Source organism: Schistocerca cancellata, chromosome 4 (genome assembly GCF_023864275.1).
Source record: "Schistocerca cancellata isolate TAMUIC-IGC-003103 chromosome 4, iqSchCanc2.1, whole genome shotgun sequence".
NCBI lineage: Eukaryota > Metazoa > Arthropoda > Insecta > Orthoptera > Acrididae > Schistocerca > Schistocerca cancellata.
The window spans coordinates 892,044,922-892,065,490 of NC_064629.1; the positions used below are offsets into that span (position 1 = coordinate 892,044,922).

Here is a 20,569-nt window from a genome sequence, read left to right on the forward strand (position 1 = left end):
GGGACAGGAGTGGTGTCTACTAATCTGTTCTTGTCGAAAACAGCTACTCCACCCATAGTGCTGTCTCCAGTAACATCGTGCCTCCTGTAGGGCTCGTAGCCCCTTAATACAGGTGTGTCAGTGAGTTTAAAATGAGTTCTTGTAAGCAGATGCAGAATGGTCTGTCCTGGGCCATGAGCTGTAATTTTGCAAATGTGACTGGCATATGTTTAAGTTCCACTGTGAGACAGAAATCCCTGTGGGAGCCAATTGTTAGCAGTGGTGGTCCTTGTCCTTGTCCTTCTCCCTCAGTGGTGGCGATTTAACCAAGAGGTCAGAGAGAACAATAGACAGCTCTCAGCTCTCTGGTTCCTCCACATGGATATTGATATCCTCAATAGTAAAATCACTATGAAAAGGAAGAGCGCTCACAAAACTGAAGGTGTAGCAGCCAGTTTCTTTGATTTCAAATGACTATTTTTGTGACATTTTCCTAACTGATGGGAGGAGTTGCTTGCATGGGTAGAGAGAATGGCTCACTGGGTTTCTGATGGAGTGCAGTGGTATATGGCTGAGGTTCCAAGTCCATCTTCCATCACTTCCGAATGATTTCGGGTTCCCGTATGGCTTGTTCCTCACAGGTATACTGACAAATACATGTGCTCATACTTCAATTTGTGGTTTGGGTGTATGTGGAGGCATCACACTTGGCAACTGGCATCTTAAGGGCCAATGCAAAAGAAGTAGCAAACACCGCAGGTGGCATAGCTTTGAAAGCATTTTTAGCATCACCATGGGGTATGTGTCTCATAACTTTCAAATCCTGACTTTTTCACGCCTTGTTATAAACCCCACACTTCCTGCTCCATAATGGGCAAAACACAGAGCGGCTTATACATTTTGGAGGAAGTGTAAAAGAATAGCCTTACTTGTGAGCTGAGCTTCCACAATTTCCACATGTAGCCCTCCCATTACATGTCACAGTGGCATGACCCAATCTCTGACATTTGAAGTATTGCATTGGGTTGGGAACAAATGGTCAAACTTTGAGATGGATATGGCCAGAAAGAATATGTTCAGGTAATTCTGGAGTGTTGAATGCTAGAATAAATGTTGCAGTTTTTTCCAAGTTCCATTGACCCTCCTCATATAGTGTTGTACTTCCAAGGCATCCCTATTTTTCCATTCTTCACATAACTCCTCAGGGTCCATCTCCATTATATCATAGCAGGTAACCACACCTTTACAGAAGTTATGGGTGTTGTGCAATTCAGCCACAGGACGATAGTTACCTAGGAGCAGTTTCAACTAGAAGTGTTCCATTACAAAGTCATGTAACACATTTTAAGGGCCCTCCAATGCCTTGTGAATATAGAAAGAGGAGACCTTATCAAACAATCCATTTGCCCTCTTGATTGCAATGAAAAGGTTTTGGCAGACTAGTGCCCTGTTACTATAAATCTGACACTTCTTGGGTTGACTGACCAAATGAGCTCTCTTTGTTAGGTGGCTACACCTGTCCCATCAGGAATAGGTATTAATTTAAGTTGCTCCATAGTGATTCCATGAGCTGCCAGGGAAACAAATGTCACTCAGAGAGAGCCCCCCATTCCTGAGAAAGCCTTATACAACCAAGGGTTGGCAGGTGCCAACAGGTTGCCTGTTGGATATTGGTTTATCTCAACAGCCATTCACCTCATCAGCATTTAGCACACTTTGAGGTTAAGAGATTTTTTTTTTCTTTTTTTTTTTTTTTAAAAAAAAGGTATGTACCTTCTTCACAGTCCAGGTGATGAAGCCAAAGCCCCCATTCACTGGAACATACAATGTTCCACCGCTGTGCCTAGCAATGATCCTTGAAGTATGCTCAGAGTTTATCGTAGAGGACATCTGGCAGCACTGGTCAGGCCCAAATTTGGGACACCTGGGATCACTATACCCTTACCCAACCATTGCTGGCAGATCTCCCTGGGAAAAACACAGCCTCCTATTTCCAAAGTTATGGGACACTCTTCATCAGACTCCTCCACTGAGGCCCATCCAGCTTGGAAGACCCTGCAAGTAGTTATGCTACACCGGCACAGCCCTCAGTGTCACTGAGGCACACAAATCGTCCCACCTGGCACTAAAGGTGCCTATGAAAAAGCGGTGTATCAAAAGACACAATTGGCAAGAAATGTATGATGCAGAAAAATAGAATGACAAAAATAACTGATTTGTACAAACCATAACTTTTAATGATATTTCTTTTCCATTAAAACATTGCAAATAGAAATGGAGTATTTGTAAGCAACCAGTTTGAGTGACTAAGGACATTAAAACACCATGCACAAGAGAAATGAGATTGTACCATAATATGCTGAACACGACTTCACTATGGACAATGCAGCTAGAGTGAATAAATGCAGTTTCAAGGCAACCTCAACGAAAGCAGACTAGAATGTTGTGTATAATGTAAAAGATCTCAATTCTATGTTTACTGTATTTCTACATGGATACCTATCAATCTTTAACAGCTGCATTCCTCAGGAAACAGTAAAATATGGCTCCAATAAGACATCAAAAAAGAAATAGAGGTATACACAAGGGATTAGTATACAATGCACAAGGAAAAGGAAATTGTATGAAATGGTTAGGATAAGCAATTTCTATTTATATTCTTACTGTCTTGTTCCACATGCAAGCAGTTTGCTCACACATACTAATCTATGGAGTATTTGCACTGTAACTGAAGAAAGTAAAAATAATAATGGAAGCAATAAAGGAAACAATTCAGTATACCATTGAACTCCCCCCCTACCCCCCCCCCCCCCACACACACACACACACACACACTGAACCTGGGTGAGGAATTGTGCTGAGTGGAGTTGGTGAAAAGGAGGCAAGCAGGGGAAGGCAGGAGTGGAGAGAAGGATGGCTGACATAGGGAGGCATCATGAGTACAGGACAGGAACATACACATGTGATCTTGCCCTGGTGCAGGTCAGGAATTTGTGTATGGCACACAATGAAGTGCAGGAGTGATTGTACAGAGGATAAGGGAGAATGGGGGATTGGGAGAATGAGTGATGTGGGAGGGATGGAGGTGGGTGTGGGTAAGGGAATGTGGCCACTAGAAAGTGAGGAAGGTGTCGGTGAGGGAATGTGCCAACTAGAAAGAGAGGAAAATTATTTTCCTTATTTCTTCACCCATATCACATGAAATAAATATGGGAACAATGTGTGTGGTTAAGGTTCGCTGATAATATCTTCATGACCTTGACTGAGGGGCAAGACACTATCGTCACTCATCCACAGTCTCAAAATAACCTTCCCTCAAATCCAATTCACCTGGTACTTCTCAGCCCAATGTACCACCTTCCTTGACACTGACTTCCAGCTCTCTGTGGGCTCTGTAGAAACATCTAACATTATCATGTGCATTAACCATCAACCAGTATTTCCATTTTGATACCTGCCATCCCTTCAACATTAAAAAGTCCATCCCATAGTGTCTGGCCACCTGTGGATGGTGCATCTGTAGTGATTACTAAAGCTGTCACCTATAGGTTTTACCCTACCAATACAGCCTGCAAACAGATTTCCCATACCATATCCACACTTATGTCTAATGCATCCAATATAAAAAAATATCCTGGTCCATCCTTATGGCATACCTGCTCCCAACATCTTGCCATACCCCTTTGGAAGGACCAGGTACAAGACTTTCCCCACGCAAGTAACCAGCATATTAAATTCCAGTCCCATCACACGTATATCCTATCCTATCAGAGACAAAGCCACTTGTGAAAGTAGTCATATTGTATATCAGCTTTGTTGTGACTTCTGCACAGCCTTTTACACTGAAGAACCAAGAAACTGGTACACCTGCCTAACATCGTCTAGAGCCCCTGCAAACATGCAGAAGTGCCACAACACGATGTGGCATGGACTTGACTAATGTATGAAGTAATGCTAGAAGGAACTGACATCATGAATCCTGCACCGCTGTCCATAAATCCGTAAGAGTACGAGTGGGCGAAGATCTCTTCTGAACAACATGTTGCAAGGCATCCAAGATATGCTCAATAATGTTTATGTCTGGGGAGTCTGGTGGCCAGAAGAAGTGTTTAAACTCAGAATAGTGTACCTGCAGCCACTCTGTAGCAATTCTGAATGTGTGGGGTGTCACATTGTCCTGCTGGAACTGCCCAAGTCCGTCGGAATGCACAATGGACATGAATGAATGCAGGTGATCAGGCAGGATGCTTATGTATGTATCACCTGTCAGAGTCATGTCCAGACGTATCAGGGGTCATATATCACTCCAACTGAATGTGCCACACACCATTACAGAGCCTCCATCAGCTTTAACAGTCCGCTACTGACACGCAGGGTCCAGGGACACATGAAGTTGTCTCCATACCCGTACATATCCATCCGCTCGATACAATGTGAAACAAGACTCATCCAACCAGGCAACATGTATCCAGTCATCGATAGTCCAATGTCAGAGTTGATGGACCCAAGTGAGGTGTAAAGCTTTGTGTTGTGCAGTCATCAAGGGTACACGAGTGGGCCTTCAGCTCCGAAAGCCCATATCGATTATGTTTCGTTGAATGGTTCACATACTGACACTTGTTGATGGGCCAGCATTGAAATCTGCAGCAATTTGTGGAAGGGTTACACTTCTGTCATGTCGAACAAATCTCTTCAGTCATCATTGGTCCCATTTTTGCAGCATATTTTTCCAAGCAATTTGTGGAAGGGTTACACTTCTGTCATGTCGAACAAATCTCTTCAGTCATCATTGGTCCCATTTTTGCAGCATATTTTTCCAGCTACAGCAATGTCAGAGATTTCACAGTACACTTGTGAAATAGTCTTATGGGAAAATCCCCACTTCATTGCTACCTCAGAGATGCTGTGTCCCATCACTTGTGTGCAGACTATAACAACAAGTTCAAACTCTCTTATGTCTTGATAACCTGCCATTGTAGCAGCAGTAACTGATCTACCAACAGTGCCAGACACTTGTTGTCCTATATGGGCATTGCTGACCACAGTGTCATATTCTGCCTGTTTACATGCCTATGTATTTGAATATGCATGCACATACCAGTTCCTTTGGCACTTCAGTGTATATGTGAATACCACTAACCTACCACTGACCCGAACAAATGGCTTCTGCCAAATTGTGGCCAAGAGCAGAGCTGACTACTCAGTGGTGCTCTATTTCAATGGCTGTCCATCTGGATCCTCCCTTCCAATACCAGTTTCTCTGAACTGGCAACTGTTCTTTGAACACATCCCCCATTCCATTAACCCTCTCAGACTCAATCTCTGCTAGACCTGGTCCCAGATCCAGCTCTGTCCCTCCCCCACACCCTCCCACTGCACATTTGGATTATTCTACACTCATATTCTCTCCTACACAGTCTCTCTCTCCCTTCCTCTGTTCTGTTTCACTCTCCCAGTCCACTCCTCAACATCACTGTGTGCAACAACACCAGAGCAAGGTGACAGGTGGCAAATTTTTACCTTATGTGTTTGCTGCCTCTCACTCCCACCTGTCAGCTACCCTTTCCTCTAGCTCTTCCCCCTCCTCCCAAACCTCTTACCCACTCACTCATCCTACCTTGTACAACTGCTCACCCAGCAGAGCTACAGTGTAAGTGTCATGAAGTTAACCAGGGCCTTGTATCCGTGCAGTATATACATGTGTATATATGTTGATTCTGTTAGCTCTGAAGGAGGATCTGACTGAAAGCTCAACAAAGTTTTTGGTCTCTCTATGTGGCAATTAAGCACACAACTCCTCAAGTGTACAGTGAGTTGTTACCTTTGCTATTTCTGTTAAAGACTATTCCTTGCCATAATGAAAATTAATATAAAGCAATCAGTGTACATCTCAGAATTGCACAAAGATAAAAATGGTAGAAACATTTTGTGTGACACTTGGTACAGGAAACCACAACTGGAAAAACCTGAAGTTCAGAGTAGAATAAACAGGATATATAGGTTATATACAAATGGTGGTGGCATATTTAATACCTTTAAGAACTCAGTAATATCTTATGAGATAAATACAGCATCAGAAAGTGGGATAATCAGGATGAAGATCAAATGTCAAAGTTAGGTTGAAAACAGAAATCACATTTCTGTCATCTGCCTAGCATAAGTGTTATAGTGGTACAATGCTTCACAGAAAATCTGAGAAACATTGCATATAAATTCACTGATCATGTCATAGTGATAAACAGAGATTTCAATCTCTCATCTATAGACTAGAAAATACTTGCACATAGAACCAGTTGTCAGGATAAAAATTCTTGTAACATTGTACTAAACATATATCCTTTAAATTACATTGAGCAATTGCTTATACAACTCATAAGGAAGGGCAACTGCTATAGCTAGACTATTAGATTCTGTGACTGTAAATACAGCAGTCAGTGACTATAATGCTATTATTGCAGTGCACAGTTCTGTGACTGTAAATACAGCAGTCAGTGACTATAATGCTATTATTGTAGTGCACATCACTTGTGTAGAATAAAAAGTTAAGAAATCAAAGAAGATACCTCTACTTAAAACAGATGGCAAAAATGATTAGAAACTATCTCAACATGCAATGGCAAATATTCAGATCTGAAAAGAAGAATGTGGATATGAAACAGAAAGCTACATGGCATACTCAGATTAGATTACTTGTTTCATAAGAGAGGTCCTCATGAATATAGATGATATCAGAAAGAATACTACTTAAAATAACCTTAACTACTGTAGCCAAACAATACCAAACTGGAGGAAAAGTGGGCTATATGTTTGCCTTATTACTGTCCTGAAGTTGTGCAGAACTCTTATAGTACAAAGCAGTAATGTTATGTGATATTATTAGAGAGCTCATCAGTAGAGTAGGAGAATTTGGCCACCAATAAATCTTACAGACTCTTCTTAATCTGTTTTATGGAGAATTGAAGTTTTTATGGTTGTTGGGAAGTTATTGAAAATGCATGTTTCTGGATTATGGATACATTTTTGAACCAAAGTAAGTGCCTTTGAGCCGGTTGAAAAATTAGACATTTAAACCAAATGCCATACATATACAGAGAAGCAGTAGTTATTATATCCAGTTCTTTCAACAGTTTTTTGCAATATGTACTTCGAATTACCCCTGTTATAGTTACACAATTACTGCTGTGTTGTTTCTCGCATTTCTAAAGTGACATAAGTTTTAAAAGAATAAATTTAAGATGTATACAACTAGTTTGAGGAGCATTATATATGTGGATCAAGTTGGGAAGGTAGAGGTTTAAGAACTACAAAAATATGGAAAGGATAAATAGGTATTCACCGTGTAGAGGAGGTTGTTGAATGGCAGACACATTTAAAAAGATTCCTAGATACTATTCAGCTACTGGACTTAGTCAATCAGATGTAGACAAAACAAAAAACATGCAGTTCATACAAGTACAAGTCTACTAAGAACTGGTGATGAAGCTTGGTATCTGTGACATCAGCTTATGACACATCATTCACTTCAACAGTGGACAGTTGTGGACACTTACTAACAAGGAGAGATACCCAGTAGTGGGATCAACTTTCTGAAACTGTCTGTACAGTCATGTAGGTTAAGATCCCAGGTATCACACACCCCAGCTGTACACCCTGATGGGCCCTTATTTGTGAGTAATTGAGAAAAAAAATCAGAATTTTGTCTAACACTCAATAGCATTGAAGAGATAAATTGTGTAGTGTGGTTCATGGTGAATGGTAAGAATAGTAGCTTCACATGAGTCTTTTGGTTTGAATCTCACTACATACAGTATTTTTTTTTTATTTTTAAATCTTTATCAAATGCCTTTGATCATCATTTGTATTCACTTAACAGATTTAAATGTAATTTTTTTATTTCTATTCCTTTGTCACATCATTTGACTCATAATATAGCTTCTTCATTTGCTCTCATTTTTCTTCTTATCATTCTTTTTCTGCTTGAAAAATTTATTCATTTGTTTTTATTTAATTTTGTGTATTCATTTTTGTTTTAACATCCTGCTTTATTCCATTCATTATATCTATTTCTCATTTAGTTTGAATTTCGTTACTTACAAATCATTCTTTTATTTAAATCTTCATCTGTGTTACTTTGTCCACAGTGCAATAGCTATTTACGTTATGTTTTAAATGTTTGTATGATGATAACAATGCATAAAAATGGTACATCTGGTAATGAAAAATACATTTTTCTCACCACCGCACAGCCAACATAAATAGATTATTTGGATTTGTTTTTTAACTGATGGATCAGAATGTTCAAATAATTTAATATTATAGGAGATAATTATAATTAAATACATATTCACAATTATTCCAGTTAGAGAAAGAATGATATAAAGAAAACATTTAAAAAATTAAAAAAGTTCATATTGTGTTTAAAACAATGTGCAAAGGAATAGAAATAAAAAATTACATTTTACTAATTAACTGTACAAAAATAATGATCAGAGTCATTTTGATAAAGATTTAAAAATAAAAAAATTATTGCATCTATTGAACCCATTACACCACACAACCATACAATGTAATTTGACATTTTTAATGTTACTGAGCATCACACAAAATTACAAAGTTCACTAAACAGAACCAGAAGCACATCTCTCTCTCTCTCTCTCTCTCTCTCTCTCTTCCCCCCCCCCCCCCCCCCCCCGACACCACACCCACACAAATTCTTTAGAATGAGGTGACAAAAATCTGGGATAGCAATATGCACATATCTAGGTCACAGTAGTATCACATACACAAGGTACAAAAGGGCAAGGCATTGGCAGAGCTGTACTTGTACTCAACCGATTCATGTGAAAATGTTTCTGATGTGATTATGGCCACATGACAGGAATTAACGGGCTTTGAAAACAGAATGGAAATTCGAGCTAGATGTATGGGACATTCCATTTTATAAATCATTAGAGAATTCTGTGCTGGTGTAAGCTGTCACCTACACACCACTTTGCAAAGATATAGCATGAAGTAGGCGCTTGATCAATCACGCCTTTCACAAGAGAGGCCAGAGACAGACTCACAAGCAACATGCCGCCAATGCCCTCCCAACACCACAAGTATTTAGGCTGCTGCCACTGACCAGAGGGCCTCATTCAGTAACTAGTGCAGTCACTAGGTCAATCAATCCAGTCTCTCATGGACTAACTCACTGTCACTCACATTCAAGTTTGTAGAGTGGGCTTAAGCTATGAGAGTATAGTGGGACCAAATTAGTTGTAGCCATGGACTCAGGTTGTCAACAAGGCACTACACAAGTTGGTAGTGGTTCCATAATGGTATGGGCTGTTTTTCCAATGAATGGACTGGGTCCTCTGGTCCAATTGAACCAATGATTGACTGGAAATGGCTATGTCCAGATAACTGGAGACCCTTTGCAGTCATTCACGTACTTCATGTTCCCAGACAATGATGCATCACATCAACTGGACACAATTTTTCATGATTGGCTTGAAGAACATTCTGGACAATTCAAGCGAATGATTTGACCACCCAGATCATCCATCATAAATTGCATCAAACATTTATGGGACATAATTGAAAGGTCGGTTCACACACATAATACTGCACTGGCATCACTTTTGCAATTGAGGCACTGAAATAAAAAAATGGGACTTGTCACCATTTTTGGGGTGTATGATTTATTACTGCAGTTGTTATTTTCACACAATTCTACATTTGTTGGTTCTAAACCAGTGTTGAAATTTTGTTTCATGCAGAAAGAGGACTTGCCACAGAGACAAGTCCCTATATTGGATGAAAGAACTTGAGACATGATGGCAGCACTATCGTGTGATGCTGTAAACAGCTCTGAGTTTTCAAAATGACTTCAGCGATGGAACCATTAGTTGAGTCCAGAGATGATTTACATGAATTTAGGAGGAAGACACACATAGCAGTAACTGATGTGTTTTATTTGTGGCAGCCATTGTTATTTATATGTGGAATTCATAGATTTTCTGACAACATAGCTTTCTTCTATACATACAATGAAGTAACTGCAAAGAAGGATCCTAATACAGTTGTTTCTCTCTTTATGGATTTCATAACGAAAGATTTGGCCACTAGTGGGAAAACCCTGCATGCATTTTCAGATGCCTGTACAGGAAAGAACAGGAGTTGCACAATGGCTCAATTTTGGTACACTTTAGTTCATAGTGGTAGATTTTCAAGTGTTTTCCACATGTTCTCAACCCAGGGACATTCATACTATTGCTTGTGACAGGAATTACTAAAAAGGAAACAGGACATAGTGTATATTCCCCACCATTGATTCATAGTACTACAGAAAGAAAGGAAACATATGCATGTTGAACTGTGCACACAAGTTGCATTTCTTGAATATCAGAAATGTATAGATTCATTTTTTAAGAAGTCTGTAACTGTGAAAGGAGAAAAATGGACTGTTACACAATACAAAACATTTTAGTACACTGTTCAGTCAAAACACATCTCTCTTTCACCCAGTAGCGGTGGAATAGTGAAGTATTCTGGTTAAGACTGGGATAGTCCCTCATTTTCATAATGTGCTGAAAGTACATCACTCCTCCGAAACCTGAGAAACTACAAGATGTTTCACGCGTGATTGATATTATCCCTTTGCAGTTCTGAGCTGGTGGAGAGGAAGACGATGAATCTGGAAGTGACATTTGGTACAATGGTAAAGAGTGACAAGTTTATGAACATATGTGTCTGTCAAAATATACAGGATTGTTTAATAAGTAAAAACTGTGGAATTAACTCTTCTGTATTACAAGCAAGGGTGGTAACAAGGATGCTAACATCCATTATATTGTCTATTTTGAGATATATTGTTCAATTTTGACTGTTTATACAAATATAAGAGTGTGTATGAACATGTTCAGATGATAAAAAATATTTTGCTTAAAAATATGCCTTTTTTTAGTTACACAGTATTTACAACAAAACAATCTTTTTTCTATAAAAAAGGGGGTAAGTCAGTCAATTATATTACTGTTTTCTATTATTTGCCTTTATTCTGTGATTACAGGTTTTGGTACAAGATTGTATTCTTCCTGAGGAACATGTGGGAATAACTATAACACTAGGGATTAATACTATTCAACATTATACAGTTTTTTCAACATATCTCAAAACTATTGTTAGTGACATGTCCCCCTTTTGAACTCAACACCTCAATTACCCTATAAAGGCAGCATGACTCAGTATTTCTGGAGGGGACTTCAACAAATAGTTGAGTCCATGCCATGTCGAGTTGCTGCACTATTCTGGATAAAAAGAGGCCCAATATGGTAGTAGGAGGTATCCCATGACTTTTGTCACCTCAGTATATATCAGAATACATATCGAAGATACACAGAAGAGCCAAGTCATGAAAATGGTTTTATGTACTGATGGCCTATTATGTGAGACACTACTTGTCAGTTATGAAAAGATAAAGTACACTACACAAAAGTCTTACATGGTCAACATCACAACATACTCACCAAATACTTATGTCTGTTGTGGGTTCTCATACTAGGATAATATTCTGGTAGAGGTGCTCCATCATAATAGCGTGGATACTGAGGCTCCACAGAATCATCAACCTATGGTAAAAGATGATGCATATGAACTGCCATTTCAGCAAAAAGTTGTTCAACATCCTGCTTCACATAAGATGATACAGTTACAGAGGTGACATTATCTACAACTTGAGTGACACAACTTAGTTAATCCTTGATCAGATTATTCATATTTAATATTCACTAAAAGGAAAAATTTAAAATACAGAAAAAAATCATTGAAGTTCATAATGCTAAAGTGAAAAAATCATTGAAACTCAATGTCTGAGACTTCTATAGGGAACTTCTTTAAAGAAAACACAAAAAAATGTGATAGCAATCAATCTTTTATCTACATCTGAAAAATCAACACAACAAAGTAAAGCATATCAAAAATGCATTACAAGCTCTACACAAAGTACCAAAAGGACATGCTATGAACATTCTGGAAGAATTAGAGGTATATACTAGGGGTGTTTGGAAATTCTGTGCAAAAATAAAAACTACTTATGTGTTTGGGGTAAACCTTTTTTATTTTTCAACATAGTCTCGTTCTAAACTTATACATTTCATCCAATGCTGTTCTAATTTGTTGATCCCTTCTGAATAATAGGAATTGTCCACGTCTCCAAAATAGCTATTAGTTGCTGCAATCATCAGCCATTTCTTCAAATTGGGAAACAAATAGTAGTCTAAGGGAGCCAAGTCTGGAGAATAGGGGGGATGTGAAATGAGTTGGAATCCTATTTCCATTAATTTTGTGACCACCACTGCTGAGGTGTGTGCTGGTTCATTGTCGTGATGGAAAATGATATTTTTGTGGTCCAATCGCCGGTGTTTTTCTTGAAGTTCGGTTGTCAAATGATCCAATAATGATTAATAATATTCACCTGTAGTAGTTTTACCCTTTTCCAGGTAGTCGATGAGGATTACCCCTTGCAAATCCCAAAAGACAGTTGCCATAACCTTTCCAGCCGAAGGAATGTTTTTGCCTTTTTTGTTGCAGATTCTCCCTTGGTAACCCATTGTTTAGATTGTTGTTTGGTCTCAGGAGTATAGTAATGTATCCATGTTTCATCCACTGTGACAAAACAATGCTTAACATCCTGTGGACTTCTCCTGAACAGCTGCAAATGATTCTTGCAACACTTCACATAATTCCATTTTTGGTCAAGCGTCAGCAATCATGGAACCCATCTTGCGGATAGCTTTCTCATGTCCAAATGTTTATACAAAATATTATGTACCAATTCACTCGAGATGCTCACAGCACTAGCAATCTCATGCACCTTAACTCTTCTATCATCCATCACCATATCATGGATTTTATTAATGATTTCTGGAGTCGTGATCTCCACAGGGCGTCCAGAACGTTCAGCATCACTTGTGGCCATATGGGCGCTCCAAAAACGTTGAAACCACTTATAAACTGTTCTAATCAGAGGTGCAGAGTCACCGTAATGTTTATCAAGCATCTCTTAAGTCTCCTAAGGCATTTTGCCTTTCATAAAGTAATGTTTAATCACCACACGAAATTCTTTTTGGACAATCATTTGACTTCCTTGATTCACACAAATGCCAAACACAAAGAAATAGACCATTATGGCTGAAACTTGGTGTGTGTTCTTTCCAAAGATGCTACTAACTAGGCATGACCTCAGTACACACCAGTGGTGCCATCTCTTGGACTTTGCATGGACTTTTCAAACACCCCTCAAATACTCACGTGAAAAATCATCCAAATGACATTCTCAATGAACAAACTGATCTTAAACATAAAAATTATTTACAAAATTTTATTGATATTTTGGAAAATGAGACCAGATATAAACACACAGTAAACAAAAATGAAAGATAGCCATAGATACAAATCATAACAAAATTATAATACCAATGAAATACAACCTTCATCACTGACTGGCAAAAATTATACAGTAAACATAAAGCATCAATGGGAACAAATTGTCAATCTAGCTGTCAAAAAAATTCTATGCAAATAGAAATTACAAGACTTATAACAGTCTAGCAACAAACAGACAGTCAACAGTTTCCTCACTGATGCAACATGGGCATCTATTCTGATATTTGTAAGTATATACATAAGCTGAGCCTTATGTACAACTTTTATAAACGTAAGTTGACCCACCAACTGTAACATCTACGGGCTTACTTGAGAATGGCACTATAGCTGAAACGAGTTTGTAGTATGGAAGAAGCACTACTAATTAAACTATATGCAGCTTGCCTGGAAAAATTCATTATGAAATGTCACATTATGATGTATACTATGGGCCCAACCAAAAAGAAAATAATTTGAATAGGATGGTGAGGTCCGTATCTGCAACACTAGAAGAAATATGACATTTATTATTCATGATTAAAACTGTCAGTAACTCAGTAAGGTGTTCAATATGCATTTACAAAAATTTTTGATCATTTTTCCAATAACATAAAATGTCTTAACAGGCAGAAAAGCAAGTTTTAAACCTAGCTTAAAACCATTCCTTGTTGACAACTCATTCTATTCCACAGGTGAATTTTTATCTAAAACTGACAGCCTGTATAAAAATTAACTCAAAAAAATAATTTTAAGTGTATTTGCATGAGTAGGGCTGAAAATAATATTTTCATTAATGCTTACACTTATCATGTATACATATACTGTAAATTGACTCATACCACAAAATTTTGATTAAAATAATTGTTCAAACGAGCTATGGAACATGTAACTCACTGACTAACTTACTAACATGTAAATAGGAAACACAGACAAGCTGTTATAAACAGCACAGCAAACTCATTATCATAAGAAAGACAGACAGAAGGACAATATTCACCACAACAGTACAGGTATGCATGGTGAGGCAGCTGAGAGAATCCACTATAAATGTATTCATAATGAGTAAATATATTGAGGTACAGTTCAACTTAGTTGTAGTGGGCAATGTTAGGAATTCCCTGACATATAGAAGTAATTTTTAACATTTATAACTGCGAAATTATGACAAAAACTTCCTTTATTTTTTAATGAAACTATATACTTTTTTCTGTTGTATTAAAACATTCAGAGAGGGTTTCAATGACATGGCACATGTAGAACCTGTTATTCTTTGTCAATACAGGTACTGTTTTTTGGAAACTTCACTTCTTTTATTTTTATCATATTTAATTGCTTCTTCTTTTTCTTCTGCCTTTGTCCCACATTGGTGCAGGGTCAGCATTGTTATATATGGATGTGGTGTGGTTAATTCTGCCAGTACCTCGTCTCCTACCTTCCAAACTTGCTGTGAGGATGGGTGGTGAGTCGTGCTTGGGTAGTTCAGTTGGTAGAGCACTTACCCACGAAAGGCAAAGGTGCCGAGTTCGAGTCTTGGTCTGGCACACAGTTTTAATCTGCCAGACAGTTTCATATCAGCACACACTCCGCTGCAGAGTGAAAATCTCATTGTGGAAACAACCCCCTAGGCTGTGGCTAAGCCATGTCTCCGCAATATCCTTTCTTCCAGGAGTGCTAGTTCTGCATGGTTTGCAGAAGAGCTTCTGTGAAATTTGGAAGGTAGGAGACAAGGTACTGGTGGAATTAAAGCTGTGAGGATGGGTCGTGAGTCGTGCTTGGGTAGCTCAGTTGGTAGAGCACTTGCTCTCCCGAGTTTGAGTCTCGATCCAGCACGCAGTTTTAATCTGCCAGGAAGTTTCGTTTTCATCATGTGCATTGGTTTTATTTTTATTTATTTATTTATTTATTTATTTTTGGCAGAGGCTATTAGAGCAGTGCCTGCTGTTGAAAAGAAAGTATGACCTACACGTCAGGTAGTGTGAGCCTTGACAGAAGAAATGATGTTAATCGTGTCACTACTGTTCAATTTTAGAAGGACACCTGGCTCTTACTGAAGAGGTAGCAAACCTATAATTAATAAAAATAACTTTTTACAGGCATTTTTGATACAGTGCATACATTTTATGGCTAGATGAATATCAAAGCTGGCAGCCAGACCTAGATAGGATAGATATATAAAGATCTCCTGGCTTAATCATAAATGCACAACTACATCATGATTGTTATTCTCAGGACCAATCAATCAGACAGTTGGGTCATAACATTCAGATTTTAGAGTTTATGTTAAAGGACATAGCCGTTCCAAATCCCAACACCTTTCTAGTACGCTGCTTGAAAACAATGTGGATGTGGCGGTGATTCGAGAGACACACATAGGTGCTGAGGATAGCCTATAATTGAGAGGACATATAGCTAGTTACAAATTCCTGGGAGCTACGTATCATCATATCTATGGTTGTGCTACTTATTTATGTGCCAATATTGAAAATATGCACCTGATATATGTGAACTGTGTGCAAAATATTGAGAATATCTCAGTTGAAGTTGAAGGTGCTGGTATAACAAATGTCTATAAGCATCCAGCAGATAACTGGACAGCTCAGGTTCTTCCTCTTTTCCTGGCATCCAAAAATACACACTGAAGAGCCAAAGAAACTGGTACACCTAGCTCATATTGTCTAGGGCCCTCACGAGCATGCAGAAGTGCCGCATCACAATGTGGCAAGGACTCGACTAATGTCTGAAGTAGTGCCAGAGGGAACTGACACCAAGAATTCTGCACCACTGTCCATAAACCTGTGAAGAGTACAAGGGAGTATAGATCTCTTCTGAACAGTACGTTGCAAGGTATTCCACATATGCTCGATAATGTTAATATCTGGGAAGTTTGGTGGTCATGGAAATGTTTAAAATCAGAAGAGTGTTCCTGCAGGCACTCTGTAGCAAATCTGTATGTGTGGGGTGTCCCTTTGTCCTGCTAGAATAGCCCAAGTGCTTTGGAATGTAAAATGGACATAAATGGATACAAATGATCAGACAGGATGCTTATGTATGTGCCAACTGTCAGAGTCAAATCTAGATGTATCAGGAGTCACATATCACTCCAACTGCACACACCCCACACCATTACAGAGCCTCCACCAGCTTGAACAATCCCCCGCTGACATGCAGGGTCCATGGATTCATGAGGTTGTCTCCATACCCGTACACATACATCCACTTGATATAATTTGAAAGTAGACTTGTCCAACCAGGCAACATGTTTCCAGTCGTCAACAGTCCAATGTCAGTGTTGACGGGCCCAGGCGAGGAAAGGTGTAAAGCTTAAAGTCGTGCAGTCATCGGGAATACACGAATGGGCCTTCAGCTCCAAAAGCCCATGTCAATGATGTTTCATTGAATGGTTCACAAACTGACACTTGTTGATAGATCCACATTGAAATCTGCAGCAATTTGCTGGAGGGTTGCAATCCTGTCACATTAAACATTTCTCTTCAGTCAACATTGGTCCCATTCTTGCAGGATCTTTTTCCAGCCACAGCAATGTCAGAGACCTGATGTTTTACTGGGTTCCTGATATTCATGGTAGACTTGTGAAATGGTCATATGGGAAAACCTCCAGTTTATTGCTACCTCAGAGATGCTGTGCTGTGTCCCATCACTCGTGCACTAACTATAACACCACGTTCAAACTCACTTAAATCTTGATAACCTGCCATTAGAGCACAGTAACCAATCTAACAACTAAACCAGACACTTGTTGTCTTATACAGGTGTTGCCGACCACAGTGCCATATTCTGAAAGTTTACATATCTCTGTATTTGAGTTTGCATGTCATACCAGTTTCTTTTGTGCTACAGGGTATTTTGGTAATTTCAGTACTCATCAGAGTGATTGGAACTACAATGATAAAGATGAAAATGGTAAGGACCTTGTAAACTGAGCTAAACATAACAACCTTAACCTAGTTTTTGACTCAAAGGGCAAGGGGACATTTAAATCTGCAGCTTGGAAGAAGTATTCCAAACCTGATCTATGTTTTGTAAGTCATAATTCCCAGCGACAACCTCTCAATACATTAAGGATGGTCCTTGGGGGCATTCCAAATAGCCAACACTGTTCTGCAATTCTTGCTGTAGGAGTTCAAATACCTGTAATTAGATCAAACCCTAGACCAAGGTGGATCTGCATAAAAGCCCTATATAGGCCCTATTTAATGATCAATGATTGTGACACTGTTAAGGAATTGTTAAAACATCTTGGTGGAGCTCATAAAAATAGTGGGGGAAAGAAACAGAGAATATGGATTTTCAAAGGTCAAGCAGAAAGGCACCTGAAGAAAACTAGTAGAAAGTCGATAGCCTACCTGTGAAGTTTCTGAAGCAACACCAGACCAGATTTCAAATAGAATAACTTCACTCTCCACAGCACCCTAATATAAGACACATACATGAATTGTTATGAAAGAGCTTATCAATCTGAAGCAATATGGCACACAATAAATCAGAATAACCCAGAAACTTCCCCTTATAAGAGGTCAAATCAGCACACACAGAAATGAGAAAAGGTAAAGCTCCAGGATTGGATGGGATGCATCCAGATTAGATCATCAGTTGTGGAAACAAGACACATAAAAGACGTATGGGCTTCTTCACCAATACTATGCTATTGGGTACAATACCAAGAGTCTTAAAAAGAACAAAATCCATAGCTATACTGAAGCCTGATAAACCAGCAAATAAATGTTTTGATGTTACTGTGAGGCCTCTTTTGTTGTTTGTAATTTTGGTGATACATTGTGGCTACAACTATTTGTTTATTCTTGAATGCCTCACAGCATGTTTGTTGGTGCTATATGTCATGATTTCTCCTAAATATATACTTTCCATATGATTTTGATTTCTTGTGTCCTTTTTTGTGATGGATGACTCGGCTAAAAAAATGACAGTTTTTTCAAAGGATATACTGAACCTCATTTTCTTCACTATTTCCTGTGGTGATTTAACTTTTTGCTATGATTCATAAGTGTTGTTGGACATCTGTATAGTCAGGCAGTTAAATTTAATCTTATCTTTAGACATTCCAGCTTTGATGTTCTTCTGGTTAACCTTGTACCATTCTCCCATCATGTATCACAATATACAGTTAAACAGAAGTGGTGACAAGCAGCCTCCCTGTCTTACAACTGCCTTTATGGAGTGTAACTCCAAAAATTCTTCTCTTAACTTGGCTTTCAATTTTGTCTTGTTTAAAATAAATTTTATTAATTTGATTAATTTAAGGTGAAGTCGAAAATTTCTTAAGATTTTCATGGACACAGTCAAGCCATCTTAAAAGTTACAATGGTTATTGTGAAAGGCTTGTTTTGTTTCTTGTGATATGCTGTCACTAATTTTAAGGTGGTAATCTTTTCTGCTCAGCTTCTCAATAGTCTGAAGTCCCCCCATCCCTCTCCCCTGGCAGGCACCTACTTCCGGCTGTAACAGCTGTTTTACTCTGTAATATCAAACTCAGAAAAAATTATACATGTAAGGGAGTTATACCTTAGTAATTACCTATATTTCTCTTCATCTCCTTTTTTTGTGGAGTAGGGTGGATTACAGCCATGATGATATATATATGGACTGTTTCTGTTACAATATTATGAAAAGGATAGTTATTCAATTTTTTGTACAGCCATGTCTAGGGGTGTCCAAACTGTAGCACTAAGTTTTCAGCTCCTTAACTGCTGCTTCCACTCCTTGGGATTTCTTTCTTTCTCTTTTTTTTTTGGGGAGGGGGGGGGCGTGGAGGGGGAGGGAGTTTATGTTTTCATGGTTGGCCTTTATTAGCATGTTAATGTTAATACACAAATTTTAAAAAATTCCCGGTGTTCTTCGCAGTTCAAAAGTTTATTGAATGCTTTTGTCATGATTGCAGCATTTTTCTTATTACTGTATGACATTTTTTGTCCTCACTTTGTAGCATTGATGCAGGGACTTTATTTTTGTATTTATCTTTCAAAGGGTTTTTATTAGTTTCCACTATTAACTTGATCACCTATTTTTGATATTCTCTCTTGATTCACCTAATAATTTGGGTGAAATTTTTCAGGCAGTTTTGAGGTTGCCACTCCTGGTGACTTTCTTCATGAATTTTGTCTCTTTCTGAGGTCTATCAGGCAAGTACTTAACATGAGTCTACGGAGATTAAATTTTCAACTTGTTTCATAATTGGTAAAGTTCTTTTAAACTGTCCATTAATTTTATGGTTTGTGTAATTTCCCAACAACTATTATTTCTGATTAATTGGTGTGATCATAATTCCTCTCATCTTCTTTGGTTTTCAGTTTTTCCTTCTTTATAGGTGCGAAACTAATTTTGATCTTGACATTATAGATTTTTCTGTGAAAGGATGTGTCCATCTATATTTGCTCCACTTGTCATCTTCCTTTTATCTGGTCAGGACGTTTCAAAGTTTTATGTTTGTTTGGTCTCCTTTGAATTATTTGGGTTTGGAGATGAGATAATGCTGTCTACAGAGTTCAACAAGTCTCTGGGCATTCCTGCTGCTGTATTTCTGAGGAGCCTATTTCCAGATTATATCTCAATGTCTTGTGTTTTCTTCCTGGAGTTGCATACTGAAATCCTCTAATAGTAACTTAACCATGTTTTATTTAAAGAGATATTGTGTGCTTCAGTAGATCTCACAACTTTTCTACTTCTTTCATGGTTTTTGTTAGAAAATTTCTCTCTTTACCTCAGGCATGGGCATTCATGATGTTACAAATTTTGTTTACTCACCAAGTGGTGGCAGAGCACATAAATAAAACACTGTTGTAATTGGCAAGTTTTTGGAGCCAGTCACTCCTTCTTCAGGCAGAAAGGTTGAAGGGGAAGCAAGAAGGGTGAAGGAAAAGGACTGGAGAGGTCTAGAAAAAGTGGCAGATTTTGGGAAAGTCACCCAGAACTGCAGGTGAGGGGAGACTTACTGTATGGGATGAGAAGAAAAGACTGACTGTCGGGGACTGCATCGGATGAGATTTGAAAACCTGAGAGCTTAAAGGTAGAAGACAGGGTAATATGCAGACAGAGATTACTGCTTAAACATCATGCATGAGCCAATAAGAGTGAATAGCTAAGTGCATTGTACATAAAGAGGTGGGAGGGGGGCAGTGAAAATAGATGGAAAAGACAATGAAAGATG

The 20,569-nt window shown here is 38.5% G+C and overlaps 1 protein-coding gene across 1 annotated transcript in view; it reads right to left on the reverse strand.

The window, feature by feature from the left end:
• LOC126185053 (uncharacterized) overlaps nucleotides 1-20,569 on the reverse strand; it is a 904,507-nt gene that overhangs the window by 20,608 nt on the left and 863,330 nt on the right. Inside the window, exon 36 of the mRNA XM_049927811.1 lies at nucleotides 11,490-11,591. Coding sequence (XP_049783768.1) covers nucleotides 11,490-11,591 — 102 coding nt within the window. The remainder of the gene's footprint in view (nucleotides 1-11,489; nucleotides 11,592-20,569) is intronic.